Source organism: Hyla sarda, chromosome 2 (assembly GCF_029499605.1).
Source record: "Hyla sarda isolate aHylSar1 chromosome 2, aHylSar1.hap1, whole genome shotgun sequence".
NCBI lineage: Eukaryota > Metazoa > Chordata > Amphibia > Anura > Hylidae > Hyla > Hyla sarda.
The window spans coordinates 244,676,327-244,697,325 of record NC_079190.1 but is presented as its reverse complement, the minus strand read 5'-3'; the positions used below and the strand labels follow the sequence as shown (position 1 = coordinate 244,697,325).

The window sequence follows — 20,999 nt, the reverse complement described above, 5'->3', positions numbered from 1 at the left end:
AGTGTTCCCTGGTATCAGCTTAGCTCCTGTTAAGGAATATAAAAAGCTGAACGGGATATATGCCAAGCCAGACTACTCCCCAAAAGGGAAGTTTCGACCCATCTGCAGACAGCTGTTTCGGGGTTTTTGCCCCTCGTCAGTACAGAGCAGGGTGATCTGGCTTGGCTGTGGTGAGAGGCCTGAGGCTTTAAAAGGGGTCAGTACTTTCCTCAGGGAGAGGACACCTCTTCAGGTGTAACGGAGATTCAGGTTAGGCCATTTAGCACTCCGCAGGCATTCTGGGTAGGGAAATATGTAAAGCAGCTCATTACACAACCTTTTCAGGTAGTGTTCCCTGGTATCAGCTTAGCTCCTGTTAAGGAATATAAAAAGCTGAACGGGATATATGCCAAGCCAGACTACTCCCTGTACTGACGAGGGGCAAAAACCCCGAAACAGCTGTCTGCAGATGGGTCGAAACTTCCCTTTTGGGGAGTAGTCTGGCTTGGCATATATCCCGTTCAGCTTTTTATATTCCTTAACAGGAGCTAAGCTGATACCAGGGAACACTACCTGAAAAGGTTGTGTAATGAGCTGCTTTACATATTTCCCTACCCAGAATGCCTGCGGAGTGCTAAATGGCCTAACCTGAATCTCCGTTACACCTGAAGAGGTGTCCTCTCCCTGAGGAAAGTACTGACCCCTTTTATATATATATATAAAACAGCATTCCAGCGGTGCCTCTGGTGTCCCGCTCTAGTCCCTAGCTGAGATCCTCTTCCTGTCAAAAATTGTTACACTTAGGCCCAGAGTGACATTGGTGCCGGAGTGTCATACAGCCCCCTAGTCAATCACTGGCCGAGGTGGAACATCGCCATGGCCAGTGATTGGCTGAGCGGCAGCATGACATGCTGACCCCCGACAGGAAGAGGATTACAGTTGAGGACCAGAGCGGGACAACTGAGGCATCACCGGAATGCTGGAGGTAAGTAAAGGTTTATTTTTTTTTATATAGTGTGCAATAGGCAAAGGTGTAAACCCCCTTCTCTCTGAATAAACCCTTAAAAGAAGCAATCTCATTGGTTGCTATGGGAAACTGATTCACTTTTCCTCTGCATAGGTTTTGATAAATCTCCCCCTATGTGACTAATATGTCATCAAAGTATAATACACAGTGCAAAGTAAAAAGTATTTGCCCCTCAAGATATTCCCTTTATTGCACAGTCAAAGGTGTCTGGCAGCCGCTCTTATTCTTACTTTGGACACTTAAAGGGAGATTTACCAAGACCTGTGCTGAGGAAAAGTTGAGCAGTTTCCCATAGCAACCAATCAGATTGCTTGTTTCATTTGTCATTTTTCTGAGAGAAGCAATCTGATTGGTTGCTATGGGCAACTGGTCAACTTTTCCTCTACACAAGTTTTGATAACTCTCCCTCATAAAGTATATAGCACATTCCAAATGTTTTTAGACCCTTGTGTTGTTGACTAGTGCTAAAATAAAAATTAGAAATCCTTGCTAATTCATTGAAAAGGAATAACTAAAATATCACATTGCATAAGCATTCCAGCTCCAGTCACAAGGTTTACACACCTGGGTATGGAGATTTTCTGCCATTCTTCTCTGCAGATCCTCTTAAGCTCTGTCAGGTTGGATGGGGACAGTCAGTAAAAGCCATTTTCAGATCTCTTCAGAGACATTCCATTGGGTTCATGTCAGGGCTCTGGCTGGATCACTCAAGGACATTCATAGAGTTGTCCCCAAGCCTCTGCCGTTTTGCCATGGCTGTGTGCTTAGGGTCATTGTGTTATTGGAAGTCAATGGAAACCGGAGAGAACCGTATGTGCGTATGGTTTCATCCAGTTTGCACCATACAGTTTTTGACTTTGCACAGTTTTTTTTCTTGGAATTTCAATCAAACAGTGAAACTTTATTCATAATGGAGTGAAAAGTTAAAAATGTATACGATTTTTTCTTAAAACACGGATGCAACCGGACATCATTTTTCAAACCGTATACGGTTTTTAACCGTGTACGGGTTAAAATTTGTACACACGTTTTGATACAGTTTAATATCCAAAGGATGGGGGATAAGATGTCTGATCACGGTGGGCCCGATGCTGGAGGGGGCAAATGGAGGGGACACGGCATGACGTCATGAGGGGGCGTGGCATGACATCACGTGTACAGTCCCGGAAACAAAGAGGTTTCTGAGATTGGAGACGCAGCCCCACATAGAATGCGGGTGCGCACAGAGATCGTGAGGGGTCCCAGCAGTGGGCCCCCCGCGATCAGACATCTTAAGCACTATCCTTTCGATGGGGGATAAGATGTAATGGGCCGGAATACCCCTTTTAGTTGTTTGAAGGCTTAAAAGGGGTACTCCAGTGGAAAAAAATTCAAATCAACTGGTCCCAGAAAGTTATATAGATTTGTAAATTACTTCTATTAAAAAATCGTAATCCTTCCAGTAATTATCAGCTGCTGTATACTTCAGAGGAAGTTGAGTTGTTCTTTTCTGTCTGACCACAGTGCTCTCTGCTGACACCTCTGTCCATGTCAGGAACTGTCCAGAGCAGGATAGGTTTGCTAAGGGGATTTGTTCCTACTTCGGACAGTTCCTGATACAGAAAGAGGTGTCAGCAGAGAGCACTGTGGTCAGTGAAAAGAAAGTGACAGAAAAGAACAGCTCAACTTCCTCTGTAGAATACAGCAGCTGATAAGTACTGGAAGGATCACAATTTTTTAATAGAAGTAATTTACAAATCTGTTTAACTTTCTGGAGCCAGTTAATATGGAAAAAAAAATTAAAATAGTTTACCACCGGAGTAGCCCTTTAAGAAACAAGCACGATCACAGAGATCAGAAATTGTTATGAGGGTCTAAAAAGGTGTCGGGGATCCAAATCAGCAGATCTATACGTTTATTCAAACAGGAGTGAATTATAACCTTATATAAAATGGAGTAGGGACTGGATTTAAATAAAGCTACTATTGGAAAACCCATTTAAGATGTACTGGCAGAAAAGTGGTTAAACCAAGCCATACCTGATATTTAACTAGAGAGGATAGATAAAATGCCAAGCCAAACAAGGGGTGGATGTTCTAGTGACAGAGCCACTGGTAGGATCATATGGCTCAGCTGAAATGCATAAAGAATTAAATTGATGATATACAATGCAAGCTTTGTACAGTGCGGAGGGTGCAGATTATCATTGACTCCAGGACACCTTAGTCGAGGGAACTGCAGCAGTTTGTTCAGTGCCCCTGGAACAAAGGCAGCGAATATTACATTACACTCGAGGTCCATCCATGTTAATGAACACAAACTTTCTATGCAGTACACATTATACGCGTTCATTCTTTAGAATAGTCCCAGCACTTTGCATTGTAGTCTAATGCACATAACACCTGCCAGCAAGGTAGATTTGCTTAGCTTTTTGTGCTGAGTCTTTGAGAACATGATACCTTCCATCATCTTCCAAGATGTGCTATATGAGAACCCTGTTCTTGAAACTTCATTTTCTGTAATCACACTTTTAATCTGCATGGTAGGTGGGGAGAATCCCTCCAGAAAGTACCGAAAACTTGTTCAGGCAGCCTCACTGATGGGTATCTGGGTATTTTTGTTTTTACTTTTTTAAAGAAAGACATTAAAATAGAACGTAAATTTAGGAGCTCACAGCCTATTAACAGTAATCCATTGCTTCTACTGTAACTATGATCCACGGTGGCATCCATATTGTCAGGATACACTGATGAACAGGATTAAATGCCCTTAACCCTTTGAGGATGCAGTGATTTAGCATTTTTGTGTTTTTGTTCTTTCTTTTTGGCCTTTCAACTTTCCACCTATATGGCCATATGAGGGCTTTTTTTTATGTGGGACCAATTGTACTTTGTAGATTTTGTGGTAAATTGAGTGTTGTCATTACAGTGAAATCAAAATAAAATAGTTTGTGGAACGAAATAAAAAAAAAGTTAATAATTAAAAAAGAAAAAGTAATGTTGCAACTTTTGGGGGATTTGGTTTTTATGCAGTGAACTTCATGGTTAAAAGGACACATTGGCCCAGATTTATCAAACTGTGATTTTACGACAGCGACCAATCACAGCTCAGCTTTCACTTTACCAGAGCTCGTTAGCTGAGCTGTGATTGGTTGCTGTGAGAAAATGTCTCAAATTTTTCTCTCACACTGTTTGATAAATCTGGGCCATTATCTTTTTTCTGTAGGTAAATGTGATTACGATACCCAACTTATATAGGTTTTGTTTTAATTTTATACTTTTAAAAATATATGGGGGTGATTTATCAAAACCTGTGCAGAGTAAAAGTGGTGAGGTTGCCCATAGCAACCAATCAAATTGCTCTTTTATTTTTGCAAGGTCTTTTTAAAAATTAAAGAAGCAATTTGATTGGTTGCAATGGGCAACTGCACCACATTTGCTCCATACATGTTTTAATAAATTTCCCCCTATAGCTAACTGTAAGAAAAAAAATTTGTATGTTAATTTTTTTTTGCGAGGTCCATTGCTTTGGGGTCACCTTAAATTTTGCTCTGTCTTTCAAACCACACATCCATGCCCTCACCCCCTCCTGCTGCCTTCACCACAAAAATATTTATCAAAACTATAGGGGGAGCAGAGGTAGCAGTCACATCGAGACCTGGTGCCTAAGTGTCAACAAAAAGATCCCAATGATCTACGACCCAAGTGAGAGGTGGACTTAACATCCATTAGTTTTGCATCAAATCAGCCCTGTAGGACTGAGTAAAAAGGGCCACTTGTTATCCCTCACTGCTAATGTGTAAATTTAACTTTTATTAATTATCAAATTATAATAGTGAGCTTAAAAACAAGTGGACCTTTTTACTCAGTCCTAAAGGGCCAAGTTGATGCAAAAAACAAACAAAAAAAACTGGTGCCTAAGTGGGAACAAAGGCACCTCTGCTCCATAAAAAAAAACAGTATTATAAATGGCACATGGTAAAAGAGGTCCTGTTAGATTTTGCACTGGGGCCCAGAGGCTACAAGTTACACCTTTGCTGGGCCAGCTTAAGTATAAAAAGGAGTTGACATAATGACATGAAGGATAAGTGAAAGACTAAAACAGACGTTTCGACAGAATAGTTCACTGCATCAGTGTTGACCCTTGTCCATCTATATAGCAGATAAACTTGCACACTTTAAACTTTAATTTAAACATTACATTTATTTTCATTATATATGCCAGAAATCTAGTGAGATCTGGAATTCTGTCAATTGATTACATATTGTATATATCCGTACGTATGATGAAAAATATATTCATATAAATGTTTTACATCATTCAAAAATGGTGAAATATTTAAAGAGGTTCTCCGGCCCTAATACATATTATCCCCTATCCAAAGGATTGGAGATAAGATGTCTGATCGCGAGGGTCCTGCTGCTGGGGACCCCCGTAATCTGTCATTCAGCACCTATCTTTGCAAGCTCTCCGCAGCACTGGAAGCTCTGAGTGTGCAGCGTAACGACCACGGGGCCGGAGTATCGTGACGTCACGACTCCGCTCCTGTGTGACGTCATGCCCCGCCCCCTCAATGCAAGTCTATGGGATGGGGCGTGACGGCACAATCTGTTGAATGACAGATTGCGGGGGTCCCCAGCGGCGGGAACCCCGTGATCAGACATCTTAACCTCTATCCTTTGGATAGGAGATAAGATGTATTAGGGCCGGATTACCCCTTTAACAGTGCAACATGAATTGCATGAGATTTCAAGAGTTTACACAAATCTAGATGTAGAGGTTTCACAAGAGTAGCCCTCCAGCATGACATTACATTGGAGAATGCTTAAAAGGGAATTTTACTTTAGAGAAGTACATTCAGGCAATTGTTTTATGGTTCTCTGAGCAGTCACTGACAATGTTTGGACAGAAGCATCAACAGGATGCAAAAACATAGCATGAACCTAGCTCTATTTTTCATACTGAAGCTCCGTAGGACAACTGGTGCATATTAAAGTGGTGATCTAACATAAGGTGACTTCAGTAAATAAGTGTCATACAGTAATTAACATACTTACCAAGGACCTGTGCTTGTGTTGGTGGTAAATGGCAGTGTCCTGTGTCCCCCATCACGCTGCTGGCTTGTTATTGGGAACTGGCTACTTCCTGTTTCTGAGGCCTCCCTCAGACTACAATACCCAGGATCCTTTGTTTAAAGGTGGTAGGTGACTCCTTTTCCTCCTACACATTGGTCACCCCACCCATTGCAGCACAGCCTTTGATCACGTAACTTGCCTGACATCACCTGACACACAAGCTGTGTGATGATGAATGCATGCACCTGTGTGCCGGTAATATCATCAAAGGACTGGCCTCCCACACCAGACAAAGAAGCCAAGCCCCCTTTCAGCATCTGACTTGTGATGTATTGTCCCGGGCTACACAGAAAGCTGGGCAAGGGCTGAGACAACACAATTTTTTAAGGCTACAGAAAATTAACTTCCGGGGGAAAATAAAGAAAAATAAATTTGATACCACCCATCAAATATAGGTAAGCAAAGTATATTAGTAACTAGATTAGCTTTGCTGCCCCTGTCTCACATTAAAAGAACCAAAACTTCTGGAATTCCCCTTTAACAACTCTATCACACTTTAACAACTCCTTTCCCACCACGTTTATGGACTATGTTAACTATATGTTTGAGTTACCCTAGAAAAGGTACAAAGCTGTATACCCAGGTCTACCCATAGGTCTCTATGGGCCAAACACTTGTGTGACAGATGAACAACTGAACACTGGTTTTGGGAAGTATTAAAAATCATAGGCTGCTACAACATTCAGTAATGCCAAAAATAATTTATATGTGATGGTATATGTTTGTTTGACCATCAAAGTCCATCGCAGATGTACGCAACGAAAAGAAAGTATGCTTCAGTTGGGTCTCAAACTTAATGTGAACAGGGCCTTACTTTATGCTGAGTTGGAAACATAAATAAATAGGCACATGTTAAGTAGCAAAATATGGCAATACCCATAAGTACATAAGGACAAGTGACATTTCATAAAAATTGAGCTCTCTCGCTTACAGTGTGGTAAACAGCCCTTTACTCTTGCACAAATATTTAAGGACAACTGTAATGGAACACTTTTATATATGCCCATGCCCTTGCCTCAAAAATAAACAAAATAAACTCATACATACCTTCCTACGAGCCCCTGTTGGTCCGGCACAGATCTCACGGTCTGGCAGTGCTGACATCATTCCACTTCCTGGGGACGGGGATGCCGCAGAGCCGTCGGCATATCACCGGCCGTAGCGATGTCCCGCCCCAGTCAGTGATAGGCTGAGCCCACTGTCATGTAAGGAGCTCTGGCCGGCTTCTTACATGACAGTGGGCTCAGCCTATCACTGGCCGGGACGGGACATCGCTACGGTCGGTGATACGCCGACGGCTCTGCGGCGTCCTCGTCCCCAGGAAGTGGAATGATGTCACCACTTCCGGACCGTGAGGCCTGTGCCGGACCAACGGGGGCTCGTAGGAAGGTATGTATGAGTTTATTTTGTTTATTTTTGAGGCACGGGCATATATAAAAGTGTTCCACCACAGTTGTCCTTTAACCTTTTGTATTCCATATGCACATTTACTTGCATGGCATCTGTAAATGCATTTCTAGATTCCCTAAAGGGAATTTGTCAGCTCTGTAGAAGGTACGGAGCTGCAGATACCAGTAGTTGGGTCATGGTAAGATAAAACAGACCATTTCCTTATTTACTGTGATGGGCGTACATCAATCTGGGAAAGCAGGGGGGTGGGGAGTAGGCTGAGAAGGAGGAGGAATGCTGCTGTGGCTCAGGACCACCTCTCTGACTCTGTAGCTGTACATGAGCAGTTTATTAACTTTATAAAACACCCATCACAGTAAATATATATATATATATATATATATATATATATATATATATGCATATAGCATAGTTGTTTAATCGTTCAATATTATAATGACCTCCCTGCTTGTGTCTGCAGCTCTGTATATAATACAAAGCTCACAGATTCACTTTAAGCTAAAAATGAAAAAGTCCTCTAATACTAACATTTTTAAAAAATAAGGTTATTTAGGAAGATCCAAAAGCTGGATTATACCATGTTCAGCTTTACATTCAATGAACTCCCCACACATCTAGGTGTGAGAGTGGACGTGCTTCACTAGAACTTTGGTGTCTTATTAGATGTCCATCAACATTCATGATCTCAGGCTCATTGGTCCATGTGCACTCGTACAGATGTGTTTTTAGAGATAAATGACTTTAAGATATACTTAAGTTTTTTCTTTTTTGCTTTAGTACTCCATGTAAATGGCACACGCTGTATCTCCTTCCAAAAAATAACTGGCTTCAGTGCCACGAATATAACAACAAGAATAACAACCAGGCTACTAGATGCGTGCACTGCAGAATAACCTTGTACTGAGGACATTGCTGTTACATCTTCCAGGGGGGCAAATGTCATAACACAGTCAGAGGACGAAGCTGCTCCAGCTGGGTTTCCAAGGCAATTCGCTCCTGATGGACTTCCTACAAAGTACAAAATGAAAGATAGCCATTCTCAATTGTAATATATAATATAAAAGTGCTTTTATCGCTCAGCCAGTCACCAGCTGCAGTAATGTCCTGCCACAGCTGGTAATTGGCTGAATGGGCCGCCACTTACGCTTGCCGAGGAAGGTAGGGGCCGAACCACACCATGGACAGGTAAGTAGACAAGAGATCGCGGGGGCCTTAGCGGTCAAACTCCCCACTATCAAACACTTTTCCCCTATCGATAAGTGTCTCATATGTTTAGTTCCCCGACTCTACCCTTTTAATGATTACTGTATATTATGTACAGGTCTGTGGTATTGCGATAATGGCCCAGATTTATCAGCCTGAAACCAAAATTGTCAGGTTTTGCCCATAACAACCAATCTCAGTTCAGCTTTCATATCTTGTCAAGCTCTGGTAAAAGGAAAGCTGAGCTGTGACTGGTTGTTATGGAAAAAACAGAAAATTTTGGTTTAAGGCAGATCAATAATCAATAAATCAGGGCCATTGTTCCTCAAATATGCTGGTTATTTATGTGATTTTTAATGATGCGATTTTGCAGAATCTGGCACTTCTATACCCTCTGCCACATTAATATTACAGATGCCACAGATCTGACATGCGTGGACTTCCATGTAAAAAAAAATTATATGATGGTGTGTTTTTGTTTTTTTTTAGTTTTTTTTTGTTTTTACAGGATCCTGCTCTATGGAATAGTGCAAAGGAAATGGAAACAATAGAAGCCATCCAAAAAGAGGCACAAATGCTACTTTTCTGGCCTCAATTGGGTGACTAGACAGCAAATGGCACCTAGAAAACAAACAAATGGTGTGGACATCACTACAGGCCCAAGAGTCACGTTTTCTCTTAGGAAAGGGATTGCAGCAAGGGAATGGAGCAGGACATCGGAGGCACCGTGGGTGCAATGGAGGTAAATAGAGTTTTTTTCCTTTGACATACTGTAGTATGTGCAGTTTTTTGGAAGAAACAAGAAGATGCAGTTTTGTGTGTGTGTGTTTTGTTTTTTTATAGATAGGCGGTTAGTCTAGGCATTTTTTTCTTTGGCACTTTTCCCCTGCGTTTTTATCATTTTAAGTCATGTGATTCATTAATGGATTTCTGTTAAGAACTGTGGGTGGGGGGGGGAGCCCTAAAGATGCCATAGTTAAACACATTGCATTTTTGTTGCCATTCATTTCTTCCCATAGACATGTATAAGAAAAAAATGACAAGATTCCCTGAAAACAAAAAAAGCCGTAGTTTCTACATGCCAATGCCAATGAAGAGTGAAGAAATACCAAAGGAAAGAAAGATAGGTGGGGTTGGAATTATATATTTCCCTAATGACTCCCAGCTAACATGTGGCAAATTTGGCACTGTTTTTGTTGTTTGTTTTTTTTGCCAGAGAAAAACAAGTGGAAACACAGCCTTCCTATTAGAACACTGTTTCTGATAATTACATCTGAATGCTTCAATCAGCTCTGATCAGTCTAAAGTATGGAATTATTAGGCTGGGTTCACATATGTCTGGCATTCGGCATAGGTGAACTCTGCCTAGATCCTGACGCAACTGATGCCATAACTGATGACAAGGTGCATCAGTTGTCATCAGTCGTATTGCATCCGGCGTCCATTGTTTCTGGACATCTGACAGGGGAACGCAGCCTTCCGGCGTGTCCAACCATCCAGCGTCAAAATTGAGACCCTGGATGATTGTGAACTGTCCCATTCAAATGAATGGGATCATTTCTAGCACAAGTTTCCGAAACTATGCCGGACGCCTGATATGTGTGAACCCAGCCTTAGTTATGCAATTTTCCGTAATAACAACAGTATTAAACTGGCAACAAACTTTTAAAGGGTACCTCTCATCAAATAAACTTTTGATATATTTTAGATTAATGAATGTTGAATAACTTTCCAATAGCATGTTAATGAAAAATATGCTTCTTTCTATTGTATTTTTCCCGATCAGTCCTGTCAGCAAGCATTTCTGACTCATGTTGGAGTCCTAAACACTCAGAGCTGCCAGCCTGCTTTGTTCACAGCCAAACAGGCTGTGAACAAAGCAGGCTGGCAGCTCTGAATGTTCTCCTTTGTGAACAAAGCAGACTGGCAGCTCGTAGTGTTTAGGACTCCAGCATGAGTCTGAAATGCTTGCTGCCAGGACTGGTAGGGAGACCCCTAGTGGTCATTTCTTCAAAGTAGAAAATTAAATAGAAAGAAGCATATTTTTTTATAACATGCAACTGTAAAGTTATTCTGCATACATTAATCTATAATATATCAAAAGTTTTTTTGATGAGAGGTACCCTTTAAGATTTTTAAAGTTGGAATAAAATCTGAATGAATCCCTCACCTTGAGTTGCTGCTGAAGTTCACTATTCAGTCTGGCCAGGACTGCATTGGCTTCCTTGTTTTTACGGATGGCTGTCTGGATAGCTTTCTTCTGCTTGGAAGGCTGCCTAAATACAGGATACATGGAACAAAATAAGATTAATGCTTATGAAGAAATATAAAATCTCATCCCTTCCCCAATATCGCGCCACACCCCTACCCCTTAATTCCCTGGTTGAACTTGATGGACATATGTCTTTTTTCGACCGTACTAACTATGTAACATACATAAAGACCAGATATAGTAAATTCACTTCCTACAGAGGACCACACACCCACTATAGCATATGTAAATCATTAGCTGGCAATACATGGGCTGAAACCCCATAGTACGATGCCAAATTTTGTGTCAATGCATTGCTGTGGTGAACAAAACCAGTGCCCTCCCTCCTGCCCTGCGCTTTCCATGTGTCGGTATTAGGTTTTACAGATAGCAATGTCTGTACATATTTAGATGATTATTTCATTAATTCCGCTTTGTGGCTTTAAGATGAAATCATTGCCACAGAAAGATGTCTTTCCTATGATAGTATTAGTAACAAGGTTTTGTACTGATCTAAGATCAGTTGTTTTTTTCCCCTTTGGTTAATGGTTGGTAATGGGTCATCATCCCAGTCAGCACGTCTCCTTGTTTGCTTTCATTTGAGAGCTGCTTGGTGACATTGCTGAATGGGCAGGATGGATTTGCAGGGCTTTTTCATGGTTTTAATCACTGGGCTATGTCCCAGTCAGTACACTGGTAAGCAGAGTGTCCCTATGATGTAACATCTATTCATTGGAAATATGCTTCGTATACGTTCAGCGGAGCATCTCACACTTCAGCTAATGGCTGCAATAGTCTAAGGGATAAAAACTATGTCCATTTCCTAGAACAGGGATAATCGGCAGTAAGCAGGCTTTTTGTTCACTGGATTAAACTAGGTTGCTAGCAGAGGATGATGGTGTGCTCTTGCAGTTCTGTCTAACAGAACGTGCTGGTCAGCACATCTACACTGCCTGCAGATTGCTGAGCGCAATGTCTGTTGGGCGGTAGAAAAGGGTTAAAAGGATAATTTGGTTCTGATGAGTTTTAATAGAATGTATTACTATATTTTTATTGTTTTTGTTATCTTTGTGTACATTTTTTTTAATTCTATTTCATGTACGGTATATGATTTCTGGGGCAGCCATCTTACCCGAGCTGCTGCTGTGTTAGCAGCATACATAGATAAGTTATACAGCAGCCCCATGGACTACAAGAACCTGTATTCTGAAGACGACTGCACATGAAGTGAGATCTACCTCTAATTTTCTACCTCTTTACCCCATGTATGGATCTTTTTCCCCCACACCATAAAATGTCAGTTAAAAAAACAGACCAAAAAAAAATGGATGTATTTTTTACTACTGAATTCTACTGAGCTCAATAGTAAGACGGCTTATCTGTGCACAAATATATTAATTGTACAGTCAAAAAAATAAGTGTTGAGGATTTTATTTGTATTTGGGGCCCAAAATCTGTCCCAAATTAAAGCTTTTACAACAGCCCAAAAACAGCTAAAAATATGACCAAAAAAAAAAAAAGGGGGAAAAATTATCTAAAAAATTTCCCAAATGCAAAAAATGTCTAAAAATACATCTATAATTTCAAAAAAATTTTGAGAAAAAAAATTACATCTCAAAATACAGTATGTAAATGTAGCATTTCCCTAACAGAAAAGTTTTAATTCACAGAGGACAATATCTGCAGCCAATTGCCATGAACATAATTGTCAATTCTAGATAATGTCTCCAGTATTTACCATAGAACAGGAAGACTGTAGATCTGAAGAACATTTATTCAGTGTGAACATACCCTTTAGGGTATTTCCTAGAGCTGATGGTGGTTGCCTAATCTTTCTATTCCTCAGCCAAGTGTCATAGAGGCAGAGCTGAGCCTGTGCGGCTCAGCTCTGCCTCTATGGCACTTGGCTGAGAAATAGCACAGGCTGAAACACCTCCTCACTGGCTCCCACCGCCACCCAGCCCCTCCTAGTTATGTCCTCTACATCAGTACAGGATGTGATGGGACGTGAGAGACTCATCTCAGACAACCATGTTCAAACTATATCTGCCCCTTGCATTTCACTACAAAGTCTTTTTAAGAGAAAGTATATTTTCGTCGACCTATAGGGGCAGTTTAATCCTTAAGGGCATTTTACAGATACCCTTATGACAGTGACACTTTAAAGCAGTCAGATGACTTATCATAATACGGTACTAGCTATTGAGCCCCAGTTATAGAAGACACCACATATACAGCAGTCATCCGAGTGTTAATAGAATGACTGAAGAGTCAATGTGGTAGAATGCTTAAATGTGTAAACAAGTGAGTTAATCATATACAACAATCCTTTACTCTGGTGCCAGTGACAGATGGAATTCCTTCTGGAAGTAATATCTGATAGTCTACATAGATCTCAATATTTACGAAAGATTTCAGATATTGCTATCTATTGTAAGAGAAGCCCTAGACATAACAATTGTGTCACCTGTAAATTGTAAATCCTCCATAAGTACATTGGGGGAGATTTATCATTGCTTTTAGAGCATTTTTTTTTGTCTATGTTTTGGTGCAGTTCAGGAGCAAGCAGTATATTTTGAGACTTTTATGCGTCTTTTGATATAGACAGTTTCACTCTTTTTTCCTATCCGTAGAACTTTTTCTTTTTGACCATGCAGTGGTCATGTATTTATCATTTGCAACTTTTGTCAAAAGTCACTATTTTGTGCGCAAAGGTACTTATTTAGGTGCAAAGCTACACCACCTACCAGTAGACGTGAGAATCACTTCTACCTTACGCATTTCAACCTTTAACCTCTTGTGGACGACAGCGTCCCACTCCCCTTCTATGACACGTGCTCAGGAGCTGAGCACGGGTCATAGCTGGGTGATCCTCGTGGCTATCTGCCAACAGGAACCATCTCTAATGCCAGACATCACCGATCACAATGATGCCCGGCTTTAACCCCTTAGACACCGCAATCAAATTTGATTGTAGCGTCTAAAATGCAAGTAAAAATGTCCCGGCAGCTCTGTGAAAGTAAATAAAAACATCTAACCTGCCAAATTCAGGACCCAGGAAAGTGTCTACTTCCCTCACAAGCATCTAGAAAAAGTGTATGTGGTAGAGCTTTTCCCACCACAGCAGAGCCGCGCAAAATTCATCATCCTGCTGCACCTTCTTGATAAATAAGATGCACGTTAGTCAAACCCACCACCCAAATAAATGTGGGAAAATAGCTCTACCGGAGACATTCTTTGATAAATCTGGGCTTAAATTTGCATTTATGACATCAAAAGGGCATCATATGGTTTCTTGTTTGTGTGTAACAATTTGTAGCATTCATACACGTTATTCTATATGGGTTTATAATGCATGGCTTATCTTGACCTAACTTGACCTGTGAAATATGTTGACAACAGTCTTATTAAATATATTTTGGAAACAATTCAAATCAATTTTACTGTTATATCTCAGACAATATTGCTCCTGTTATGGTAGGTACAGGATAAACTGTTGAAACTAGGTTGAAACGCATGTTATATGAAAACATGGTCCTGAGGTATGATCAGAGCTACAGGCTTGCCATGCTTTCATTTACAAACAAAAGTCCATATGAGCATGCTAAACTGTAATATTAGACCATTTTCAATGTATATGCAACAGTCTGGAGAACAAGATGGCTTTGCATATGAATTAACAGTGTAAACTTATTTTATGTGGCAGAAAAGCAGTAGACATTAGAATCGAAACTTTTTTTTCTGTAAAGAAGAGTGCATCATTTTGTATAGGTGCACATGCGACTGTATGGCATCAGTTAAAAATAAGGGTCTATTTGATGCGCAGGATTTGAAGCTGAGTCCAGTCTTTTAGTTTACATTGAACTCTGCAGCATAAAGCCTGCAACTTCAAACCCTGCACATTAAATATGCACAGGATACCGTATATGTGTGAATACACCCTAAAGGGGTACTCCGGTGGAATTTTTTATTTTTTTTAAAGTTAAACAGATTTGTAACTTACTGTAATTTAACAATCTTACCCCTTCCAGTATTAATCAGCAGCTGTATGCTCAAAAAGAAGTTATTTTCTTTTTGAATTTCCTTTCTGTCTGACCACAGTGTTCTCTGCTGACGCCTCTGTCCATTTCAGGAACTGTCCAGAGCAGGAGCAAATCCCCATAGCAAACCTCTCCTGCTCTAGACAGTTCCTGATATGGACAGAGGTGTCAGCAGGGAGCACTGTGGTAAGACAGAAAATAAATTCAAAAGGAAAAGAACTTCCTCTGTAGTATACAGCAGCTGATAAGTACTGGAAGGATTACAATTTTTAAATATATGTAATTTACAAATCAGTCTAACTTTCTGTCACCAGTTGATTAAAAAAATAATAATAATGCCTATATAATCATAAGCTCCAGATTGTTTGCCTCAAAACCATAGGCAACCACCACACTCAACTGTATTTAGGTTCACAGCATACAGATATAGTTGAATACTAACTATGGCAGAGAAGAGAGTCATTGGCTCCCTACCCTACTATGTACTCTAGTAGACCACAGGCCACATCAGGCCCATGGCCTACAAAGGCCATTGCCACATACGTTGCAATGCCTGTGCCAAGGAAGTAGTGATGTTGTGGCACTAAATGAGGATTATTACTTTGAGGGTACATAAGGTAATTATTTCTATAGAGGATATAACAAACATAATAATGCTGTCAACTATTTCCAAGGGTACCCTTGTGTGGAACTGTAGCCTCACAGCCCTTGACAAAGCTGATTTACTCAGCGAAACGTCGGGGAGGCTAGGTTGATGTTTTAATACAGCGGCATAGTGGCAATTAACTGTGGAAGAGTGTGGCGCACAATACAAATAAGAATACAATTGACGGCACCACCACATAAGCTGGGAGAGGCTACCCTCTCCTAGATTAACCACCGAGACACCACTGTCAATTTTAACAATTGTATGTGAAGGGTACATGTTATGTCATTTAATGAAGCCTAATAAACAATAAGATTTTACGGGGGGTTTCTAGTAAGGGTTTGCCCCGCTAGGAAGTCACCCCTTAAAGGTTGCTTATGAACTCAAAAGGGGGCATTATTACTGTGGGGCAGAAAGAGTAAAGTCTATAAACATATCACCTGTTAAAGCCCTTTTATATGGGGCCGAACAGGCCGATATCGCCCTGTGTAATAGGGCCAGGAATGTACTAAAGTAATGGGTGGATAGCATAAATTCCTTCCACTCCGCTATTCACCCACCCACTGACGCATAGCCATGCCGCTTGGAGAACATGTGACTTATGACATATTGGCCCTCATTTACTATTTTAAACCCGACTTCTTTTGTCGGGTTTTTTTGTCGCATGTCGCAGACATCGTGCGCCAGTCTGCGACACGATGCAACATTTTTTCCCGACGGACCCGATGTGGATTCTCCCAAACCCGAAAAAGGGGCGTAACCCGACATTTCTGAGCTTTCCCACGTATTTATAAAGGTTTCCAACCCGAATTTGTTGAATTGTTGTGGATTTTTTCCCGACAGCTCAGAGGAGTTGGAAACCAAAACCAACAAAATGCACGTGCGACAAACAAGATGCGACATAATAATAAATACCAGGGGAAAAAAGCAATCGGGTAAGAAAGCAACATAGACTTACAACCCGATTTTCTAAGTAAATGAGGGCCATTGTCTCTGACCACATGGAATGTTGGGAAAGGTCACAGACAACAGTAAAATAAAAAGACTTCTGGGTGTGGGTCCTGTTTTACATTTGTACTAATCTCTTCTTTTTCAGAAACACCCCTATATCTGACTACAGTTTACTACCATAATGGGTGCGGTGGTCATCTGAAAGAGGTTTTATTGTTGATGCAAAAGTGACGACTATATCCTGCAATATGCACGTTTTCCTAAACTGGCAGCCGCACCAGAAAACACAAGCAACATCTTAATAGCTTCTACACACACTGAAATGCCATTTTTAAATCCATTTAGGTGCAAGGGCTATTTAATACTCGGTACTTTAGTGTAGACTGAATGGAGACACTAGTGGGGAGGTCATTCTGAAGCCAGTTATTTATGGTTTAGTGGAGGTCAGTATCATGTTGTGTAGAAATGATCAGTGTACATAGTGTAATGTAAGCCAGTAAAAGAAACCATTACTAGTTATAACTGTGTATATAGTAATTATTTCATATACTTTTGGACAGCAGGATGTGACTTTAGGGATGCAGCAGATGAGGTCACACTTGATGCTGAGGACAAGTCGTGATTTTCCAGCACTTGGCTTTCAGCATGGAATTTTCTTCTTAAAGGTTTTGTGGGTGGTTGGTTAAGTAGAATCTCCTTTAGGATGGAAATACATAAAAGTGTGTAAATAGCATAGAATATACACATATTATTGATGTTGATTCAAGTCAAGCTATGAGAATTGTCAGCAAAATTCAAGTCATATTGCTTATGACAGTCTGCACCCCGGACATCAAAGAAGGAGCACTGTGCTGCACTGACAATCGCTGTTATTCTCTGCTCTCTCCATTCCCAAACTCCTATATCCCGGATTACATATACTGTATAAATATAAAACATAACAAATAAGATTTAAAGGGGTACTCTGGTGGAAGAAAAATGTTTCCAAATCAACTGATGCCAGAAAGTGAAACAGATTTGTAATTTACTTCCATATAAAAATCTTAACCCTTCCGGTACTTATCAGCTGCTGTATACTACAGAGGAAGTTGAGATGTTCTTTTCTGTCTGACAACAGTGCTCTCTGCTGCCACCTCTGTCCGTGTCAGGAACTGTCCAGAGCAGAAGAAGTTTGCTATGGGGATTGCTCCTACTCTGGACAGTTCATAACATGGACAGAGGTGTCAGCAGAGAGCACTGTGGTCAGACTGGAAAGAACTATACAACTTCCTCTGTAGTATACAGCAACTGATAAGTACTGGTAGAATTAAGATTTGTAAATAGATGTAATTTACAAATATGTTTAACTTTCTGGCACCAGTTTTTGTCTCACAGATAAATTGTAGGTACTGTCTAATGCAGACCAAGAATACTATTACATTGCTTAATATATCAAAGGCTGTTTGCAGTACCTCATATTATTTTGACATTGACATACAGCATCACACTAAAATGAATGGCAAGCATTTTTACCATTTAACCAAACTCATCTATAAAAAAAGCATGACTGATGGTAATTCAAGACCTGCAGAAAGATATTTGGAGAATCTGAATTATTTGTGAAATTTAATAGTGTGTCCAATGTATATGATTTTTCTCAGGCCAAGTGAGAACACCTCTGTCGTATGGTTCATTATGAACAAAGTGACAATGTCATGGAGAGCATCCCTAAGGGCAGTATATCAAATGGCCATGAATACTTTGAAACTGAATATAGAAATATGTCCATTTGCTTCTCTCTATGTAAATTAAGAAGAGGCAGGTGCCTGCTAGAACTGGATCAATAATATACTAGAAAACTGCTCTTCTCAGCCAGTGTCATACATAGGAGAGAAGGGGCCCCATAGCAAAGGCCAAAACAGTAACCCTATTATGGTGTCTGATTTTACCCCAGGACAGAAAAGTCTGTTTTTTATTTATTTTCATGACCCATTGGTTAATTCCCCATCCACTTATTTGTTTACAATGCCGATAACTGGACAGAGGAATTATGCACAGTTTTATTGACCAATAGAAAAACAAGTAGAACCAACATTGGTTGGGCCACCTCTCTTCATAGCAGCCACATGGTCTGCCTCTAGGGTATGTATACCCGTGTTCTCAGCTCTGCTATTAGATTGTCCCATAAAGCAGCACTCGTCTAACCCCACAAATAAATGCATCTTTTACAACATGCAAATATCTAGGATATCTCAATGCATACACAACATATTGTAATGATTGAGAGAAGAACACAAGCTAGGCCAGAAAAGAGGTTACATGTGAGTGGCCTATGGGTGCTTGGTTGTCAGTGAACATGGCTGGTACTTACAAGGCATTGTGGCTGGCGCTTATGAGGGCACTGTGAATAATACTCATAACTGCTGGGACTTATATTCATACGGACACTACAGCTGGTACTGTGACTGAGTTAATGATGTACGGTGCTCAGGGGGGAAAACTATTGTTTACTTACAGGGGAAGGGGTATTCTGCTAACTTTGCCAAAGGTACCAAAAGTGTTTGCCCCATGGGCCAGGATTACAAAGATATAATATGGCTTGTGGTTGTATACATATGTGTACGAATGAAGGGTGTTAAAGTTGCGTAAGGAGTGCCTTGGCCGACCGTGTAAGTATGCCTAAAGAAGGGGGCATACCTGGTGAGAGGAAATGAAAAAAGCCTTAAAAGAGGGGTTGGGTGGATGGGGATAACTTTAGTGCTGTAGACGACGGCCAAGTGAGAAAGACGTGGGTTTACGTATACTGGTCCTCTCCCACAAATACAGTTCATTTAATTAACTTTAAACATATTGTATACAGTGATGTCTATTAGATATATAAACATTTAATTCATGTGACATTTATACTGTATTAGTGCCACCTTATAACTAAAGTATAATTAAAGTATTACTAAGCACCAGTCAGCTGTCACAGCTGTATCCTAGCCACCAAAACTACCAATGAAATAGTTATATCAAAAGATCAGCCACGTACAGTTGTCAGAGCTACTCTCTGTAGATGTACAGGACCCCAGAGGGCTGTTGGTAGGAGAAAGACTTGTCCTGCTGCAACTAGATAAAGAATGTAGTAACAGGATCAGGCTTTAAACGTGTAGATATCATTGGTTGAATGCACAGTGCACAAGAGAGTAATAGGGGGAGGAGTGCTGCTGGGGATTGTAGATTCCTAGTGGTTACATGGAAGAAGTTGCAAGACCGCTCATTCTGCTCTTCATAGAAAGTCACACATATGAGGGGAATAAGCAGCTAAATACACGATAAGCGGAATGAAAAATATGTTTATTTTTGTGTGGGGCTATGTATGTTTAATAGTTATGGAGGAACACTGCTGTTTATTAAAAAAAAATCAAGATTGTGGGATGACCCCTTTAAGTTGGAATTTACATTGAAGTGCATGTATAGGGTTAACAGCAGAATTCACAATTTTCAGCATTTTGACATAGTATAAAATTTTTAAATTTATCTACAGTCACTTTGGTTTGTCTGAAGCATAATAGAGTATTAAAATGTTGCTGACATGTGCATATGGATGCCTGCAATAAACCCCTTTTCCTACTCCAAACCAAAACCTGTGTAATACATAGCAGTAATGTATGTGGGATTGTAAAGTGTAAAGGATATTGGAGATAAATCTATGCGTGATGGATAACACTCTGACAGTAAGAAAGTGGGCTTTACCTTCTTGGCAGGACTGCTTTCGTCTGTCTGGGGCAGCATTTTATTAGTCTGTAAATCAATCTCGACTCCTCGTTCATTCTGTAAAATAGATAGTTTTTGCCTTAGAAGAAGAAAGAATGGATGGAAGGAGAACTTCTTTAAAGACAGATGGAAATGTAAGTAGAGCAGATATGTTCATGTGCTGACTTCTTTCTTCTGTAGTGATGTAGATATTGGTGTTGAGAGAATGCTTATGGGTTTTATGAGCTTCTACGATACTTTCTGTAAACATCTGACAAGAGTTTCCTTGTGTACCATATGTTATTGTAGAAAGTGACATGTAGCCATCTTGGATAATGTAGCACAATGCTAGGCCTTATGTACTCAAAATATAAATTTCACACCCATAGACATTTATGCCGTATGCAAATCTATGAGGCTTCTCAGTAATAAATGGGGATAGAGAACTATCAGGATACCCTCTGGTGTTAGCATAACACCTCCTAAAAATTATAAAAGCTGTATATATGTCTGTAGCATTGGAACATATTCAGTCAGCAAAGTTTTAAAATGCTTGCCTACTCAAGGGGACAAAGCTGCCCCCTTTAAAAAGTATAGAGTGTTCGCCTCTGCTATACCTGACAAGCCCTGAAAGAGAAGAAGGATCCCTAAAAATATGAGG

The 20,999-nt window shown here is 40.4% G+C and overlaps 1 protein-coding gene across 3 annotated transcripts in view; it reads right to left on the bottom strand.

The window, feature by feature from the left end:
* Positions 1-7,523: 7,523 nt before the first annotated feature.
* The window catches only part of REPS2 (RALBP1 associated Eps domain containing 2), a 158,927-nt gene continuing 145,451 nt past the window's right edge, over positions 7,524-20,999 (bottom strand). For all 3 annotated transcript variants that reach the window (XM_056556814.1, XM_056556815.1, XM_056556813.1), the window contains 4 exons: positions 20,339-20,416; positions 17,172-17,317; positions 10,904-11,009; positions 7,524-8,538 (listed from right to left, as the gene is read on the bottom strand). In XM_056556814.1, the coding sequence (XP_056412789.1) occupies positions 8,470-8,538; positions 10,904-11,009; positions 17,172-17,317; positions 20,339-20,416 (399 nt within the window). In that variant the 3' untranslated portion in view covers positions 7,524-8,469. The remainder of the gene's footprint in view (positions 8,539-10,903; positions 11,010-17,171; positions 17,318-20,338; positions 20,417-20,999) is intronic.